This window comes from Pygocentrus nattereri, chromosome 12 (assembly GCF_015220715.1).
Source record: "Pygocentrus nattereri isolate fPygNat1 chromosome 12, fPygNat1.pri, whole genome shotgun sequence".
NCBI lineage: Eukaryota > Metazoa > Chordata > Actinopteri > Characiformes > Serrasalmidae > Pygocentrus > Pygocentrus nattereri.
The window spans coordinates 31,460,081-31,480,537 of NC_051222.1; the positions used below are offsets into that span (position 1 = coordinate 31,460,081).

Sequence of the window (20,457 nt, forward strand, 5' to 3'; positions counted from 1 at the left end):
CCCCGCCCCGGTCCTTCTCCCCCCCCTGGTCCTTCTCCCTCCCGGTCCTTCTCACCCCCGGTTCTTCTCCCCCGGTTCTTCTCCCCCTTTATTTCTTACTTTCTAAAAATGTAACTGCTGGTGGGACAGAAAACCTGAAGAAGCTGACTTCAGCCTTGTATGAGTCCCTTGCTGCTCACCTGCGCTTTGGTGCCACCTGGCTGTGAGAGTAGGAGCTGCAAAGACTCAAACAAGCAAAGCTGCATGTCTATACTGAGCTGTGCTGTTTGCCTCCACTAGACATGGTGCAGCCGCGCAGCTGATAATGAAATGCTCAGTAACGAGTGTCTGTTAGAGCCGCACTCTCCGTCTCGCTCTCCGTGTCCGTCTCTTCACTGGACCGGTTTCGGGTTTTTCCCACACCTCTGTTAAACCTGCTCTCTGTTGGAAAGTCTCCAAAGTTCATTACATCATCAGCTTATTTTGTTTTTTGTTGTTTTTTTTTTTTTCTCCATCTTCGTTCTATAATCTCGATCATTTCTGTTTTGATTTTATTTAGATTATTTTTATTTGTCATTTTGTTTGGGTCAGAATCTTCACACGTCTTCAATCACTTGCATTTCAGCCTAGTTTGTATTTTCTTTTTTCATTTTATTTCATTACTTTAAAAATGATTTTTTTGAACATTTCTTCTTGCTTAAGCTCGCGTCTTCTCAGCCTTGTTTATAATGTGTCATGCAAGTACGCCTGCATCTACCCAGCCTGTTCAGAGGGTAGAGAACTAAACTGAGCATGTGCAGAACCACTGGAGCGACCCATTCTCTACATGAGGGGGTGACATAATGGTAAAGGCCTGTTCTACCCCACCTTGCTGCATTGTCTCTTGTTGTTCCATTTTTTGTTTAATTATTTTTGACAAATTATTTTTTTTATTAACAATGTATTTACTGATGTAACATGTCTCGTGGCAATGCACTGTATAAATTGTATGTAATGTATTTACTGACAAAGAGCTATTACAGCACTGTATTCAATTAAAACAGAGATGCTGCTTTTTTTTTTTTAATAACACTTTAATCAGAATTTCAAACCATTACAACACAAAAAAATACATTTTATGTATGAAAAACTTTGCACGCCCCTGGGCAAATGACATTTTGTTGATTTTCAACATGAAAACAAGTTAGACGTCCTCTACAGCGAACAAACTTTGGTATCACACTTTTCTGCTCGTTTCAGTGCGCGATGTCCGTTTATTTGCTGATTTTAATGTAGTAAAGAAATTTAAATATGAACTATAAACTTGCCGTAACTTTTGCACAGGCCACATTTTTATGTCTCACATTTTGTTCTACTGTTAAATATAGCAAATAAACAGTGGTTGTGTGTTAAAACGTGCAGAAGTGCGTCTGTAGAGGATGCTGTGACAACAAAACCCACAAAACTTTATTTGACCAGAGGTGCCAAAACTTTTGCACACCAGCGTGTGTATCGCTGCGGCCGGAAGAAAACCTCCTGTCTCCGTTTTTGACATAATTTGAAAGTGGCTGTTGCGCTTTACATTGTGTGAAAATTTCACGATGACTGGACCAAAATAAACGGCCCAAAATGACCTGTAAAAAAAATTCCGGTTCCATTGACTTCCATTTAAAGTAATGCAGGTTTTTTCCTTCTCCTGTAAAGTCACCATTTCGGAGATACGAGCTCTTCTTCCGACAACAGATGAACGAATACAAAGAATCGACAGGTGTTCTAAGGCATTTTAAATAGTGTTACTGATTTCAAAGTTACAGCTACGGTACTTTTTTTTTTTTTAATAACTATTTCAATGCTCTTATTTCCTGAATTACTCAATCTGTACTGTCTAAGCTGAAGAAAGAGGCTATTTCTTATTTTTATTTCTTATAGTTAACACTAGTGTGGAAGAACAATGAAATTGTTTTTGTAATGCATATTTACGGTAAGATTTTTTTTGTCCTTCAAGCTTTTTAAGTAGACTTCATAATGTTGGGAGTGTGTATTGCTAACATGCTACTAAGTAAGACCATGTGCATAGCATCTCAAGTATTACCAGGCAGTCTGCCTCAAGCTGTACGGCTATACGTTCAAGCGAAGACGATAAGAAGATCCCTATGTTTTAACAATAGTTTAGAGGAGTGCTTCACCAGAAGGTGAGGTCTACACGTTTGTCCTCTAATGGCAAATGTAGCTGATTGTCAAGGACGTATCTGAACTATGAAATAGGCATCTGAGGTCTGCATCGTGAGTTTTGAACTGATGCCAAGTGGCAACATAGTAATGGAAGTGTATGCCGCCCAATATCTTTCTGTTAGCCTCTTAGCTCCAGGGCAAAACTGAAAAGAAACAAACATCAACGTCTTGGCTGATTCGTTATATGTGGGGTCAGAAAATGACCCAAAAAAACCCGCACAGAACAGCATGAATTCCAAACTGGTAAACTGGTTTATGGTCTGGTGTTTAGTCAAGGTGAAAAAACCAGGATACGCTGTGTTGTGGGTGCTGGTATGCTTGTCAACCAGCATGACCTTGGTGGGTGACCAGGTAAACCAGCAGCCAAAACAAAACATATCGCTGCTGTTAGAAGAAAACCTTGTATCTCCACTTTTGGCGTTTTTCAGTTTTTTTACATAATCAGAAAACGCCTGTTGCCCTGTACATTGTGTATAAATTTCACGATGAGTGGGCCAAAAGAAATGGACCTAAATGACCTGGAGAAAGCTCTGGTTCCATTGACTTACGTTAAAAGTAAAGCGATTTTTTTTCTCTCTCCTATAAAATGACCATTCTGGAGATACGAGGTTTTTTCTGACAACAGCGATATGCTGGGGCCTCTAGCAGGGACCTTTCTTTTCTACCCTGACTAAACAACACTTCAGCTTACTTTGTGTCCAGTCCTGCCACAAGGCCGGTCATATGATCAGAGTCGAGCCAAAACATGCGAGGCTCTGAGAAAAAAAAAACATCAGGTTGCACTGGAGGTCTGCTAGATTTAAGACAAGTCCATAAAATCTGATTAAAAATTCACAAAAACTCTCACAATCAAGCCGAACAAGTTGCAATGAGAACATCTGCAGCCTTTACAACAGAATATTTCACGTCGAGTGTTTTACACGATTTCTAATCTAATCAGCCTCAGAAACACTGCATTTACACTCGGTACAGAAGCAGCCTCTGAAGGCTCGACTGTTGCTTGGGATAAACTTCGACGCTGCTTCCATAGACACGTTAGTGCAGTAGTGTCTTACGGTTGTAGTGAATCTGGCTGTTTCACCTGTAAGCTGCGCTGTGTAAACGGGCGGTTCAGACCAGAACGCTAACATGGCTAACAGGGGATCAAAGTTAGTCGGACAGGAAGGGCAGCAGCTGCTCGCTGCGTTTGAATGGGAGCCAGCATGGACGAACTATTTCATCTCTCAGTGAAAAGAAGCCAATAATGTCATGAAAGCTCATGTCTCGGTGAAAAGAAGCTAACAGGACAACCTAGCGCTCGTTCCTTAGTGAACTGAAGCTAACTAGGACACACTGACTCCCCTTTCTCAGTAAATAGATGATAATGAAGACGTATCAGACGAAGAAGCTGACAATGACATGCTAACTCTGTCTCTCAGTGAAAAGAAGCTAACTCGGACAAGCTAACTCTGTCTCTCAGTGAAAAGAAGCTAACTCGGACAAGCTAACTCTGTCTCTCAGTGAAAAGAAGCTAACTTGGACAAGCTAACTCTGTCTCTCAGTGAAAAGAAGCTAATTCGGACAAGCTAACTCTGTCTCTCAGTGAAAAGAAGCTAACTCGGACAAGCTAACTCTGTCTCTGGGTGAAAAGAAGCTAACTCGGACAAGCTAACTCTGTCTCTCGGTGAAAAGAAGCTAACTCGGACAAGCTAACTCTGTCTCTCAGTGAAAAGAAGCTAACTCGGACAAGCTAACTCTGTCTCTCAGTGAAAAGAAGCTAACTAGGACAAGCTAACTCTGTCTCTCCGTGAAAAGAAGCTAACTCGGACAAGCTAACTCTGTCTCTCAGTGAAAAGAAGCTAACTCGGACAAGCTAACTCTGTCTCTCGGTGAAAAGAAGCTAACTCGGACAAGCTAACTCTGTCTCTCAGTGAAAAGAAGCAAATTCGGACAAGCTAACTCTGTCTCTCAGTGAAAAGAAGCTAACTAGGACAAGCTAACTCTGTCTCTCAGTGAAAAGAAGCTAACTAGGACAAGCTAACTCTGTCTCTCAGTGAAAAGAAGCTAACTCGGACAGGCTAACTCTGTCTCTGGGTGAAAAGAAGCTAATTCGGACAAGCTAACTCTGTCTCTCAGTGAAAAGAAGCTAATTCGGACAAGCTAACTCTGTCTCTCAGTGAAAAGAAGCTAATTCGGACAAGCTAACTCTGTCTCTGGGTGAAAAGAAGCTAACTCGGACAAGCTAACTCTGTCTCTCAGTGAAAAGAAGCTAACTAGGACAAGCTAACTCTGTCTCTGGGTGAAAAGAAGCTAACTCGGACAGGCTAACTCTGTCTCTGGGTGAAAAGAAGCTAACTTGGACAAGCTAACTCTGTCTCTCAGTGAAAAGAAGCTAACTCGGACAAGCTAACTCTGTCTCTCAGTGAAAAGAAGCTAACTCGGACAAGCTAACTCTGTCTCTCAGTGAAAAGAAGCTAACTCGGACAAGCTAACTCTGTCTCTCAGTGAAAAGAAGCTAACTCGGACAAGCTAACTCTGTCTCTCAGTGAAAAGAAGCTAACTCGGACAAGCTAACTCTGTCTCTCAGTGAAAAGAAGCTAACTCGGACAAGCTAACTCTGTCTCTCAGTGAAAAGAAGCTAATTCGGACAAGCTAACTCTGTCTCTCAGTGAAAAGAAGCTAACTAGGACAAGCTAACTCTGTCTCTCAGTGAAAAGAAGCTAACTCGGACAAGCTAACTCTGTCTCTCAGTGAAAAGAAGCTAATTCGGACAAGCTAACTCTGTCTCTCAGTGAAAAGAAGCTAACTAGGACAAGCTAACTCTGTCTCTCAGTGAAAAGAAGCTAACTCGGACAAGCTAACTCTGTCTCTCAGTGAAAAGAAGCTAACTCGGACAAGCTAACTCTGTCTCTCAGTGAAAAGAAGCTAACTCGGACAAGCTAACTCTGTCTCTCAGTGAAAAGAAGCTAACTCGGACAAGCTAACTCTGTCTCTCAGTGAAAAGAAGCTAACTCGGACAAGCTAACTCTGTCTCTCAGTGAAAAGAAGCTAATTCGGACAAGCTAACTCTGTCTCTCAGTGAAAAGAAGCTAACTAGGACAAGCTAACTCTGTCTCTCAGTGAAAAGAAGCTAACTCGGACAAGCTAACTCTGTCTCTCAGTGAAAAGAAGCTAATTCGGACAAGCTAACTCTGTCTCTCAGTGAAAAGAAGCTAACTAGGACAAGCTAACTCTGTCTCTCAGTGAAAAGAAGCTAACTCGGACAAGCTAACTCTGTCTCTCAGTGAAAAGAAGCTAATTCGGACAAGCTAACTCTGTCTCTCAGTGAAAAGAAGCTAACTAGGACAAGCTAACTCTGTCTCTCAGTGAAAAGAAGCTAACTAGGAAAAGCTAACTCTGTCTCTCAGTGAAAAGAAGCTAACTCGGACAAGCTAACTCTGTCTCTCAGTGAAAAGAAGCTAACTCGGACAAGCTAACTCTGTCTCTCAGTGAAAAGAAGCTAATTCGGACAAGCTAACTCTGTCTCTGGGTGAAAAGAAGCTAACTCGGACAAGCTAACTCTGTCTCTCAGTGAAAAGAAGCTAACTCGGACAAGCTAACTCTGTCTCTCAGTGAAAAGAAGCTAATTCGGACAAGCTAACTCTGTCTCTGGGTGAAAAGAAGCTAACTCGGACAAGCTAACTCTGTCTCTCAGTGAAAAGAAGCTAACTCGGACAAGCTAACTCTGTCTCTCAGTGAAAAGAAGCTAACTAGGACAAGCTAACTCTGTCTCTGGGTGAAAAGAAGCTAACTCGGACAGGCTAACTCTGTCTCTGGGTGAAAAGAAGCTAACTTGGACAAGCTAACTCTGTCTCTCAGTGAAAAGAAGCTAACTCGGACAAGCTAACTCTGTCTCTCAGTGAAAAGAAGCTAACTCGGACAAGCTAACTCTGTCTCTCAGTGAAAAGAAGCTAACTCGGACAAGCTAACTCTGTCTCTCAGTGAAAAGAAGCTAACTAGGACAAGCTAACTCTGTCTCTCAGTGAAAAGAAGCTAACTCGGACAAGCTAACTCTGTCTCTCAGTGAAAAGAAGCTAACTCGGACAAGCTAACTCTGTCTCTGGGTGAAAAGAAGCTAACTCGGACAAGCTAACTCTGTCTCTCAGTGAAAAGAAGCTAACTCGGACAAGCTAACTCTGTCTCTCAGTGAAAAGAAGCTAACTCGGACAAGCTAACTCTGTCTCTCAGTGAAAAGAAGCTAACTAGGACAAGCTAACTCTGTCTCTCAGTGAAAAGAAGCTAACTCGGACAAGCTAACTCTGTCTCTCAGTGAAAAGAAGCTAACTCGGACAAGCTAACTCTGTCTCTCAGTGAAAAGAAGCTAACTCGGACAAGCTAACTCTGTCTCTCGGTGAAAAGAAGCTAACTAGGACAGGCTAACTCTGTCTCTCAGTGAAAAGAAGCTAATAAAGACATAATAACCCCGGTTTCCTCTGAGTGGAACCGAAGAACTTCTTTCTCTTGGTGTATGGAAGCTAATCAGGACAAGCTAACTGTTTCATATCGAAGGGAGGGAACTGGTAACTGCTGACTTCTGCGGCCTGCTAGCTGTTCACCGTTAGCCACGTTAGCAACCTCTGGCCAAACTATTTTGTTTCACGGATCTGTTTCATAAGAACAGACGTCCCGCGCCAGCGCAGTGGGCCGGCGGTTATTCGCCCTGTAGTGCCACTCTGAATAGCGTTGAAGTTTCCACGTTCTCAGCTGTGGTTGGACCCCACGTCTCGTTGCGGTCGTAGTTTTTGCCTTGTGGTCCATGAAGTGTAGTGTTATTAGCTGTATTCTGCTTATCTGTGTACACTGAGAGTAATATGCACACCTTCCCACAGGCACTGGCCATTTTTAGCAAGTACACCTTCCACACAGGTGCACTTTGTAGATGTATAATTGCTGACTGTAGCCCATCTGTCGAGCCCCCTAACCCAAACCCCCCCCGCCTCTACCCATCAGTGGAAATGGACCCCCATAAGACCACCACTGACCAGATAAATTGTACATAACGGCTACAGTCCATAACACGCAGACCTACAAAGTGCACCTAAAGGGTGGGTGTTTCCGATAATATGGCCAATTCGCGTGCGTACAAGGCAGGTGTTTCTAATGAAAGTCCACCCAGTGTATATTTAGTGAGCTAGTAATGCTGTGGCCTGCTAGAGCCAGACAGGGTTTCGAGATTATGGTCTAATCCCATTCTCTTGCTCTGTGCTAATCTCTCAACGCCGCACCTCCACCTGGCCGGCTCCACCATCAGTGTCGTATGCGGTGCAGGTAGCGTTCTGGATCCTTCTCCACCGCACCGCTCCGGCTCCAAGCGCCCCGCACCTCTCGCCCTTCATATAGGAAGTCCCCTGAGTCACATGACCCAGCCTTGGGAGGGTCCTGCCCCCCGCAGGCTCCTAAAGCAGCTTCTTCATCATCATCATCATCAGCTGTGGCCTCCGGTGGTTGTCCTGAAGGCCGCTCATTGATTCTAATGGAACACAGACGGGAATGTCAAGTCAATACAGTACCGTCAAGACTAAGACACAAAAATATGTAGAACAATTCAAGCCCCGCCCAAAAAACATGTTATATATATATACACACACACATTTTATATTAAAAAGCATTTACACTTATTTCCATTTCAGTGACCCCTTTACTGTAAATACGGGGCATCAAAAATGTCACATATACAGTTTGTCATTGCATTCAAAATTGTTTTTTTAAGTATTAGTTTTTTTTTTTTTATCTTACCAGTGACTAAGTTAAGTTAAGTGATACTTTTTTAATCCCACAACCGGGGAAATTCCACCTCTGCATTTAACCCGTCTGTGAAGTGAAACACCACATACACACTAGTGAGCACACACACACTAGGGGGCAGTGAGCACACTTGCCCGGAGCGGTGGGCGGCCCTATCCACGGCGCCCGGGGAGCAGTTGGGGGTTAGGTGTCTTGCTCAAGGACACCTCAGTCATGGACTGTCGATGCTGGGGATCGAACCGGCAACCTTCCGGTCACAGGGCCAGTTCCCAAACCTCCAGCCCACGACTGCCCCCCAAATATGTGGCTCACTCTCACAAAACCACCTCAAAACATATCCATAAATATTTGAGTGTCATAAGCATCACACATTTAATCAATATTCATATAATTTAATAATTTAATAGGTCAGTTGGGGCTCTGAACACTACAGCAACAACTTCTGCAGCTCATTTTTTTAACGTCTCTCATTACCAACGCATGATTTTTTTTTTTTTTTTTAATTAAGAGAAATACGTTGTAATAGTTTGAATTGTTACATTTTTTTGCTTTTTCTCTTTGAAACACAAACACAAGTTTATATATATGTTTTAATAATTCTGCTTTAAAATATTTAGTCCATCAGCAGTGCCCAATTTCCAAAAACATATTTGTAGATTTATCCTTTTAACTTTGCTGTGTTGGGCGATGAGAATTTGGTCACGTAGATTGAACACTGAACTAAAAATAAATGAAAATCAATGAAATAACTGAAGTTTATTCTGAACGGCAGGTGGACATGCTTTTAGTGCATAACACACAAACCGTACAATACAAATACAATACAGCTCTGCTATACGGATTATAATCACATCATCAGCCCTGAACTGTGACTTGTTTATTTGTATAAAATTGCTGGTCAATTTTCATAAAGTGTCCTAATACAGGAGCTTCGTGTGAGTGTCTCTGAGAAGTGCCTTGTTACTGTCACAGCTCCTCAGACAGGCCTCTTTCTGCAAAGGCTCAGTGAGAATGAGGGCAGCTGTGCTTCCATTTAGGCTTGTGTTGATTCGGCTTCGCTGTAATCAGTATTACGCAGCGTGAAGCCGCTCAAGGACACTGTTAGTGTTAGAAACAGACCAGAACTAGTTGGTTGTGCAATGCAATGGTTACACAAGACCAGAGCACACCTCGTTTATCTGAGCTAAGCTTCTGCTCAGTAACGTGATGGAAACGTTAATCGCTTCTAAAGCAACCCATTTCATCAATCAGCGTGACGAGCTCTGACCGCAGCCTCTCCCCTTCTGACTCTCCATGACCATTTGTCTATAATTCAGTGAAGGGGCTGCTTCTTCTCTCCAACGCTGCAGATTTTTGCAATCATACAAGCACGTTTTTCAATTCTTTCCTGGTATCAAGTCGTCGCACAAAAGCTGCTTTTTTGCTTGTTTTGTTTTGTTGGTGTTGTTGTTTACATGTTTTGCAGTCGAGGCAAAATACCCAGATAAAACTGTCACCACCTACGCTGTTAGAAATGAAGGTGCAGTGCAGGTACAAACAATGTAAATGTGCCCTCAAAGGTACAACAGTGGCTATAAGGTCCAATTATGTGCCTTAAATAAGGTGAAAAGTTCATATTTGCATCTTTTCATAACCGAATGTCTTAAAACAGAACAGTAGAATAAAAGTCTGGAGGCGAGGCAGGGTGTGGAGTCAGTACAGCTTAGAACAGATCATTTCAGTGGATTATGGTTCAGTTATGTTCCCTGACTAAAGGGACTGAGATGGAGCCTTGAGGGTATCACCCTATTAACAAGATTGTCACCTGCCCCAGTGACAATCTGACTGTGGGCGTCAACATCAAACATACCTTCATACAACAGGCCAGTTTCAAATGGATGGGTTTGTAGAATATATGAGAGTCAACTTGTTTATTTATGATATAGGATATGGACCCTTTAGAATTAATGAACCAAGAGCACAAAAATGAACTAAATATGGGACGTATTCAAAACTCCATTTAGATTCTGACCAATCAAACTCGCAGTTTGAGTAATAACCAGAGCCATGAAGCGTTTGCTACGAGTCACGACCTCGGAATAGGACAAAAGCTGCAGTCAGGGTAGGAAAAGTACAAACACGGCTCATAAAAAGTAGAAAAGTAACCAAGAACATCATAAAACATCACATGAATATAATCCACTAGACGTTATTCAACCCTGGACGTGCCTCCATAAACCTTACATCATAAATGGCTGAATAACCGGCACAATGTAAGTGTGAGGACACGAGGTGAAGCACGTGAAGCCGCCCTGCTGCCGCTACCAGGTGCCACGTTGCGGATACGCATTAAAGAAGTGGCTCCCTGGCCTCTTAAATCCCAGTTTGTCCCCAATTAAGGATGTTTCTGGTCGACCAAGACGCTCGGCCTGGTTTTTAAACTGTAAGTCAGTTAAGAATCTGAGTATTTGACTCGTCATGTTCCAGCACCTCCCGCGACCCAGAAGGAGAAGCGGCTTAGAAGGTGTGTGTGTGTGTGTGTGTGTGTGTGTGTGTGTGTGTGTTCGCTGAATCCGCCTCTTACCTGGCATGTCCAAACGCTCGGACCCCTCTGGCTGCCATGGAGGCTTCGCTGCGATGAGGCTCCGCACGGATTCCGCTGCGGTTTCGCGCCCGGACCCTGAGCCCCACCAGCGCCTGTGCCAGTCTTTCCTCATCCTCTCCCTCCTCTTCCTCCTCCTCCCCCTCCTCCCCCTCCGCCTCGCCTGCTCTCCAGTCGCCCCACACCACTCGCGCCCTCTGCTCGGCGTCCGGTTCTCCGGCCGAGCGGAACAGGCGCCGCAGCTGACGCAGGTTCACGCCCTGGAAGATGTTGGCAGAGCCGGATTTGCGGGTGCGGCGGTCGGGGGCCGAGGGCCAGCAGAACGTGGGCTGGGATGGTCCGGGCAGGGCCGGGGGGGCGGCCGCCACCTCCTCCATCTTCAGCAGCTCTAAGGAATCAAAGGGTCAAACAGTTGAACCCAAAGCCACATTGAACTACACTGTACTAAAGAACGCACTACTGATGGTGTAACACAGTCTATCCAGTACGTTAGTATGCAGCTCTACCAAATTACCATATTAAATATGCCAAAATAGTACATCACCAGTACTAAGTAAATAAGTAAATAAGTAAATAAGTAGCCCTTATTTACTGCAAGAACATTTTACACAACTGCTGCCACACCTGTTACTATAGTGCATATAAGATGGTGTGAAATTCTTTGGTAGCACCGAAAAGGGTTCCACTGTTGCAACGACAAGCTAGCAACAACAGAAGAACTGTTTTCTGGTGCTGTATAGAACCATTGTCAAAAAAGGTTCTAGCTATATAAAACACAAACACATCAATCTGAAGACCTGTTTTACCATGCAAAGAACCATTCAAGCATGCAAAATGTTCCACGTAGAACTCATGGTTCTAAACAGAACCACTGCCTTTATCTAAGCATTCTGGTCCTTCGCATTCTAGAAAGCTGGATTTTCTAGATATCAAAACAGGGTTCTTCGGGGGTTCCTTAGTAAATGCAGTGGTTAGATTTAGAACCATGACTTCTGTATAAAACCACTCCTTGCTTAAATGGTTCTTTGCATGGTGTAATGGTTCTTCAGATTGATGGAAATCGTGTGATGTGAACATGCAAAGAACCATTTAAGCATGTAAAACGTTCCATGCACAACTCATGGTTCTAAACGGAACCATTGCCTTTACCTAAGCATTATAGACAGTGGTTCTATGGGAATCCATATGAGCCGCTTGCATGCTTAGATGGTTCTTTGAATGGTAAAACAGTTCTTAACACTGATTGAAAATGTGTTGTATATGGTTCTATATAGAACGATTTTGAAAATGGTTCTATGTAGCACCAAAAAGGGTTTTGTAACATGCCTGTGACAACAGAACACTTTTTAGTGCTATGCAGAACCATTTACAACACATCAATCTGAGGAACCATTCCACCTTCCTTAGATTGACACGAATGTGTTGTATATGGTTCTACACAAAACCATCCTGAAAATGGTTCTATATAGCAACAAAAAGGGTTTCACAGCATGCCTGTGGCAACAGAGGAACCCTGTTTTTGTGCTGTATTGAACCATCTGATCAACATTCTTCATCAATCTGTAGAACCACTCCACCACGCAAAGAACCGTTTAAGCATGCAAAGCGGATCTTCAGACTGATGGAGAACGTGCTGTATATGTTTTCATACAGACCCAGTTTTAAGATGGGTTCTATATAGTACCAAAAAACTGCTCTGTAACATGCCTGTGACAGCAGAAGAACCCTTTCTTCATCAATGTGAAGAACCACTCCACCACGCAAAGAACGATTTACGCATGCAAAACGTTCCATGTACAACTCATGGTTCTAAACGGAACCATTGCCTTTACCTAAGCATTATGGTCCTTCACGTTCCAGAAAGCTGGATTTTTATGATACTAAAATACGATAATAAGCGTTTCCTTTCACTTTCGTCATCTTGGTTCCACGTCTCAGTTCATACAGCCAGCCGTCCTCATTAGACCCTGTTGTTTTATTGCACTGTGCGTTCAGCTGCACTGAGGGCTCGTGTCAGTGGAAGCTACCCTGCAGCATCTCAAACCATTGACCTAGTGACCCAGATGGAGCGCCAGAGCCTTTCGCCTGCACAACAAACCCGAGATTAACGCCACCCCAGAACCAAACACACTCTCACACACTCATACAGCCAGCTGGCCCTCATGTGACCGGTTCTAACTGTACTGAACAAGAAAGCAAGCACAAAGTCCACTTGTATTCACAAGAAGACCCAAGCATGTTCTTCTTCCATTCACCCATGGCCATGTCAGGTTCTCTGTCTGAACATTTTAAAGACAAGCGCAGACACAATGTTCTCGTTTGTCCCGTCCGGCCTTAATAATCTTACCGTAATGATTATTGTTATGACGCACGCGCAGTGAGGCGCCAACGTTCCGATGGTAGAACGCGCCACAGTGGTGCAGGAACACGCATTTTTACTGCAACAAGAGACGTAGGGGAGATCTATAGGGTCTCTCCATTTTTGTCGTTTTTCAGTTCATGTCATAATTTGAATACGCCTGTTGTTCTTTACATCGTGTGTAAATTTCGTGATGAACGGACAAGAGGAAACGGCCCAGAGTGACTCGTGAAGACGTCTGGTTCCATTGACTTACATTAAAAGTAAAGTAGGTTTTTTCCTTCTCCTGTAAAGTTACCGTTTTGGAGATATGAGCTTTCCTTCTGGCAGCGGCGATGTGGCCACTGCAGTTCGGCTAAGGCAACATATTAAAAACACACGGCGAATAATTTGACGTATAGATTTAATAATCATTAATCATACTTTAATATCTCAAACAACGCTGTCCACTCCTGAAAAAGACGGTTCTTCAAAGGTTCTTGAGAAAAGACAGTGGTTCTATAGGAATCCATATGAGCCGCTTGCATGCTTAGATGGTTCTTTGCATGGTAAAATGGTTCTTCACACTGACTGAGAATGTGTTGTATATGGTTCTATATAGAACCATTTTGAAAATGGTTCTATATAGCAGCAAAAAGGGTTTCACAGCATGCCTGAGACAACAGAAGAACACTTTTTAGTGCTATACAGAACCATTTACAACACATCAATCTGAGGAACCACTCCACCGCGCAAAGAACCATTTAAGTATGCAAATGATTCCTTAGATTGACACGAATGTATATGGTTCTACACAAAACCATCCTGAAAATGGTTCTATATAGCAACAAAAAGGGTTTCACAGCATGCCTGAGACAACAGAGGAACCCTGTTTTTGTGCTGTATTGAACCATCTGATCAACATTCTTCATCAATCTGTAGAACCACTCCACCACGCAAAGAACCGTTTAAGTATGCAAAGCGGATCTTCAGACTGATGGAGAACGTGCTGTATATGGTTTCACATAGACCCATTTTTAAGAAGGGTTCTATATAGTACCAAAAAAGTGCTCTGTAACATGCCTGTGACAACAGAAGAACCCTTTCTTCATCAATGTGAAGAACCACTCCACCATAGAAAGAAGTATGCAAATGGTCTAAGTGGTCACGGTTCCGTAAAGAGTGGTTCCGTTAATTGACTCCTCTTACGGTTTAGATGCCTGGTTGCCGCAGAGAGCTGAACACAAGACAGTCTGCACTATTTTGACCAAAACTATTCACGTGACTTCCCACGTGACTTCCCACGTGACTGCCCACGTGACATACACTGATGTCATGCATGTGGTCAGGAAGACCGCAGCAGCCAGTAAACAGGCCGAGTGATTCGTTAGAGGCTCATTTACATACTGCAGGCTTCTGAAACACTGCTGCTGACACGGGACCCACGGCACAACCACACATGCAGCACTACACGGCGGAGAACGCGCAGAACGTATGCTCTTAAACAGATTCAGTGGTTCTTTAAAGATCTTAAATAAAGCTAAGGTTCTATTTGGAACCATGAGCTGTATATGGAACCAAATTCAGGCTTAAATGGTTCTTTGCAGGGTGAATTGGTTCTTCAGATTGACGTTTCTATACAGAACCTTCTCGCAAACGGTTCTCTATAGCACCACATGCAACATATTCTCCATCAGTCTGAAGAACCAGTTGTGGTGCCACGTAGAGCCAGGTCATGCTTAAGTGGTTCTTTGCACGGTGAAGTGATTCTCCAGACTGGAGAACATGTTGTATGTGGTTCTATATAGAACCTTTTTGTAAATGGTTCTATATAGCATCAAAACGGTTCTTCTATTGTGACAAGCTAGACATCATACACATTCTCAGAACCCTTTTTGGTGCTATAATATACATGCTTAAAAAGTTCTTCATAGGTTCTTTTGTAAAGGGAATGGTTCTACTTAGAGCCATGAGCTCTATATAGAACCTCCTGCGTGCTTAAATGGTTCTTTGCATGGTGAAATAGTTGTTTAGATTGATGGAGAATATGTTTAACATGGTTCTATATAGAACCTTTTCGTAATTGGTTCTACATAGCACCAAAATGGTTCTTCTATTGGTACAAGCTTGACACCATGCACGTTTTAGGTGCTATAATATACAGACTTAAAAAGACGGTTCTTCGAGAGTTCCTAAGTAAAGGCAATGGTTCGATTTAGAACCATGACTTGAGTACAAAACCATTTCATGCTTAAATGGTTCTTTGCATGGTGAAATGGGTCTTCAGATTGATGGAGAACGTGTATATGGTTCTACATAGAACCTTGAACCTGGTTCTACGTAGGACCAAAAATGGTCCTATTGTTACGATGTCTAGAAACAACAGTACGACTGTTTCCGGTGCTATATAAGTATACTAATGGTTCTTCGGATTGGCGGAGAACGTGTTGTATATGGTTCTATACAGAATCGTTTTGAAAATGGTTCCATGTAGCACCCGAAGGGTTCTGTAACACGCCTGTGACAACAGAAAAACCCCTTTTTGCTACATAGAACCACATACAACACATTCTTCATCAACCTAAATAACCGTTCCACCATGCAAAGAACCATTTAAGCATGCAAAATGGTTCTCCAGATTGATGCAGCATGTGCTGTATAAGGTTCTGCACAGAACCATTTTGAAAATGGTTCTTTAAAGCCTTTTGCATGCTCAAATGGTTCTTTGCATGACGAAAAGGGTCTTCGGACGGATGAAGAACGTTACATGGTTCTATACCGAACCTTGAAAATGGTTCTACGTAGCACCAAAGGGGGTCCTATTGTTATGACGTCACGTTAGAACTAGTACTAGAACTGTTTTCTGGTGCTACACATACAGAACCATCCCCAAAAGGTTCCAGCTATATCGCATTCTGCACCAATCTGAAGGAGAACCATTTAAGGACGCCAAAGGTTCTGTATAGGACCGTTCCCCTTATTGAAAGACCCCCGAAGGACCATGTGTACGGTCAGCGCGGACTCTGCTGCACTGCACGCCTCCACATGAACCTGGATGGGTGAACACAGTAATAACAATGTAATAGGTGGGTAATACGGGAGGACGTGCGTGTTTACAGCGGTTATAACGCCTGTTCTCCACTGCGGAGCCACAAATCGCTTTGACCGACGCAGCGCAGAAGAAACGAGACACAGGCACTCACCAGCTCGCCTCCGGGGCCTCTGCGTGGGTCTGAAGCCGCTCTAATCCCTCGTTATCATCGATAAACGGTCGAACTCCGCCGTAAAACGCCAAACCCGCCGAGTTTCGCACGGCGTCGAGCGGTTATGCCTCGCCGGTGCCAACGGATCACGCCAGAGAGAAAAAATAGTTTCACTGGGCACACGTACGGTCCCGCGCTGGCCAATGGGAGAGCGCAATCGGCCGCTAAGTCCCGCCTTTTAAGCCCTTCTGGCCAATCAGAGAGGAGCCCTCTGAAAAAAAAAAAAAAAAGGTGTCATTTCTCATTGACGTCAATGCTGTTGTACGCTCAGTGTGCCGAGTGTGAGAACGTCAATAAGAGACGTTTGCAGGGACGTGGCGATGATTTAGCGGAGCACAGATAGTGAAGAAGAACCAAGTACTCAGATTTTAAGCAAACTATGCGTCGAAGTCAGATTTTACAAAGGAGTGACGCACAAGACCGCCTCTCTCACCCAGCTCCTTAAAGGGAAAGTTCACCGAGTTTGTCAGATTTTGGAATAAACTCAGCCCTTGAGATGTAAACAGGGCCGTTCAGAGAGGTTTGGTGTGAAGGGGCTCATTACAGAGACTCGGGTCTCTTCACAGTGGTGTTGGTGGGAACCAGGGGCCACAATGTCTTCAACACAAATACAGCCATTTGATTGACTACCCAAAGCCACCAGTGAACCTACGTATATGTGATGCTATTGACAGTAAAATAGGGGTATTTGGTTGCATTGTGCCTCAGAGTGCCCTCTGTGTACCCCTTTGCCACGAATAGGTTAAAATACATGAGTTAAAATACACTTTTAGGCCAAAACAGGATCATCAAACAATGCGTCAGACGCCAGGCCGTGCATTCGTAATCATTTTATGTAATCATTTTCTGTGAGGGAGTTTAGATGTGGACGTTTGGTTCCCATCACCACCCCTGTGAACAATTCTGACTCTGTAAGCTTCTCTAAAATGGAGCATTTCACACTAAAACACCCTGCATGACTCTGATTACGTCATAACCATTTAATTATACAGAATATTTTAAAAGCAGATGCAGTTCCCCTTTAAAGGAGCTCAGCCAAGTTGTGAATGGCATGACAGGACATAAAATATGAGCACATTTGGGTTGTTGTTCCTCATTTAAATGCTGTCATTAGTCCCTCTAAAGCTAAAACTCCCATATACACCCCCCAGCTGAGTTTGACAGACCAAGAAAACACAAACATCCCATTATAGGTCACACAAGGTCATGTGTTGACATAGAGGGCCACTAGGAGCCGCTGTGGAACCCACCATAAATCTGAGGTTGGTGGAGAGGCCAGGATTAAACAGGATGATCTCATTATTCCCTGGAGGCCCAAGGTCAGATAATGGTTAGTTCAGACTGTTTTATCTCCTTCCGGGGGTTTAATTCAGTTAAGCTCACACGTCACATGTTGGGTCACAGTCTGAAATATTCTAAACCGCAATAACTTTAATGGCTGGGGTCAGATAACGCTGACAGATCTGGACTACTCACTGCTGGGGAGGTTAGCATGAAGGCTATGCAAGTACACATGATCATGTTTCATCACTGGCTGAGATGAACAGCACAAGATAAGCAGAAATGAGGAGATTGTCGGTCGGTGGAAGGAGCACTCTGAAGAACTCCTTAGTCTGGTAGACATGTCTCCCTCATGGGAGTCAGGGCCAGAGGATTCTGGCGTGTCAAGCTCCATTTCCCTGGTGGAGGTCACTGAGGTAGTTGGCAAGCTCTTCAGTGGCAAGGCACCAGGGTTGGATGAGATTCGTCCAGAGATCATTTCTGTCTTTCACACCATACATACCCAGCACCTCTTCATCCCCTCTGTTCCCTTCACCAACGTGTCCATTGAAGTCTGCACCAATCACCAATCTCTCCTCTCTAGGGACACCATCTACCACTTCATCCATCTTACTCCAAAATTCCTCTTTCTCCTCTAACTGACAACCAACCTGTGGTGCATATGAACTGACCACATTCAAAATCACACCATCAACCTCCAACTTCAGACTCATGATCCTGTCTGACACTCTCTTTACATCCAGAACACTTTTCCCAAGCTGTTCCTTTAGGATTATCCCTACTCCATTTCTCTTCCTCTCTACACCATGATAGAACAGTTTGAATCCACCTCCAATGTTCCTGGCCTTGCTTCCTTTCCATCTGGTCTCCTGGACACACAGAATATCTACCTTCCTTCTCTCCATCATGTCTGCAAGCTCTCTGCCTTTACCAGTCATTGTCCCTATGTTCAGAGTCCTTACTCTAACCTCCACACTCCTGCCTTTCCTTCTCTCCCGCTGCCTTCTAACCCGCCTTCCTCCTCTCCTCTTTGATGGTCTTCGACCTACAGTAGTCCAATTTCCAGTGGCACCCTGCTGGTCAACAGCACCGGAGGCGGTCGTTGTTAACCCGGGCCTCGGCCGATCCGGTATGGCAATCATATTTGTGATCCGCATGATAGTTTTGGCACAGGATGCCCTTCCTGACGCAACCCTCACCATTTATCCGGGCTTGGGACCGGCACCAGAAGTACACAGAGTACACCCCTAATGGCTGGTTTACAAAGTCTTTCTGAGATGACTTAAATGGGAATTCTCTACATTTCTGCATAATTACATTATTAAGAAGCAAATAAAGTCATTCAGAGTGGTTTGGTGTGAAATTGTTCAAAACTCACAGGCTCAGTGTAAGTTTTTACAGCGGTGTTGATGGGAACCAGACGTCATGATGTCTACAACACAAATAAAGCCACTTTATTTACCATCCAAAACCACCAGTGAACCTACACGAGTCCTCGGAGTGTTTATATGTCATGTTGATGGTAAAATAGTTGAAGTCTCCATCATAAATGCATTTTAAAATACAGGTTTGGCCAGAACTTTATCTCAAAAGTGCTGTAAAACAGTGTCTCAGACGTCAGGCAGGTGCATTCATAAACAATTTAATGTAATAACTTTCTGTGAAGGAGCTTTTAGAGGCATTAAACTCTTCAGACGTCTGGTTCCTATCACCACCACTGTGAACAGTTCTGAGTCAGTTTTTCTAGAAAAGAACATTTCACACCAAACCACTGCACTGTCTTGTCTTAATCACTGTGTAAAGTAACAGTATCATCTTGTATATGATGAAAAGCTGAACGCACTACAGCATAAGCCAGATATGATTACAGTAAAATCTAAAAGTGAAGCTTTTTCCATCTGAATTATTGACAGCATCAACTCCCACGCTGTGAAGTCATCTGGGACTGCGGCATTCAAGGCAAAACTCGCCCGCCAACAGCTGCGAAGAGGAGCTGCAGCTTTCCCTCGTCTAGTACTTTTCAAAGTGATGCATTTGAGCGTTTATCATTTCTTTCAGTCCTGGAAATGACAGAGACGCGCTATCACATAAAACAGTCCCTAGAGTCCTTCGATCTGGTTCCTGTACTGGAGCTCTCCCAAAGGACCCACCGGCTCTGGAGTGTATCTGACAGACTTTCTCTACTACAACCCATCGCAAGTAAATGCAAAGCAAGACAGATGTGACTTAAGGTTAAACACAAACACATTTCCCTTACAAGCTAAGCTTAACTTTTCTGTAGACGACACGAGGCCCAATCCAATTTCTTCTTTCTATCTCTACCCCTTGTTTTCAAGTGTCTCCTTGCCCCTTGGCGCTGAGCTAAAAGGAGTAGTGGAATCTTCCCTGCAAAATGAGACCCTCAAATAAAAAGAGCAGCACTTCATTAACAGGTACCAGCGGCGACCCTGCCCGTCTGCAGTGACCGCAGAGGGGGGTAAAGTTCAGCTCCTCACTGCTACATTTAGGGAATCATACGACTTCAAAGAGGGGGGCAGTTTTTTATTATCACCACCCCTAATTATTCAGTGATATGAAGCTAAAGTCAGTTATTCACCAGCTTCTCATTCAAATTGTCCCGTTCCACCTTAAATGGAGCAGCAGTTACATTCTGGCATTCAGGCGTCAGAACTGGACTATTTAAGGTGGAACGGGAAATTTAGCTAACTAGCAAGATATATATATATATATATATGGAACGGGACAATTTGAATGAGAAGCTGGTGTTGTTTTTCGTGGCAAAAGTAATGAGCTGTTCTTGCAGCTTATTAAACCTGACTGGGAGAAAGTGATGCATTTTGAAACTTCAACCATGTTGAAAATACTACATTAAACTCTAAATTCTCCCTAAATTTCACAAAAGCAACTGAAACTCAGCTTTCCATGGTATGAGCTCTTTAATGTGTGGGTTACAGGGAGCATATTGGAATTGGAGATTGTGCTTGACATTATTCGTTATATTGTTTGCTTCAAATCTTTATTAGAAGACACTCAAATTCAGC

At 43.6% G+C, this 20,457-nt stretch overlaps 1 protein-coding gene across 1 annotated transcript; it reads right to left on the bottom strand.

Moving 5' to 3' along the window:
- Window positions 1–1,648: 1,648 nt before the first annotated feature.
- avpi1 (arginine vasopressin induced 1) lies at window positions 1,649–16,233 on the bottom strand. Its single transcript, XM_017712794.2, has 3 exons — window positions 16,076–16,233; window positions 10,517–10,922; window positions 1,649–7,678 (listed from the first exon to the last, which is right to left on the bottom strand). Exons 2-3 carry the CDS (start codon window positions 10,909–10,911, stop codon window positions 7,456–7,458), a joined length of 618 nt encoding a protein of 205 aa, XP_017568283.1. The 5' UTR covers window positions 10,912–10,922; window positions 16,076–16,233; the 3' UTR covers window positions 1,649–7,455.
- Between the last annotated feature and the right edge of the window lie 4,224 nt (window positions 16,234–20,457).

Excerpts from the sequence above, each read along its gene's own strand:
- avpi1 (XM_017712794.2), bottom strand. The coding sequence starts at position 10,911 with ATGGAGGAGGTGGCGGCCGCCCCCCCGGCCCTGCCCGGACCATCCCAG. Across the intron at positions 7,679-10,516 it reads CGAGCGTTTGGACATGCCAG|AATCAATGAGCGGCCTTCAG; the intron begins GTAAGAGGCGGA and ends GTGTTCCATTAG.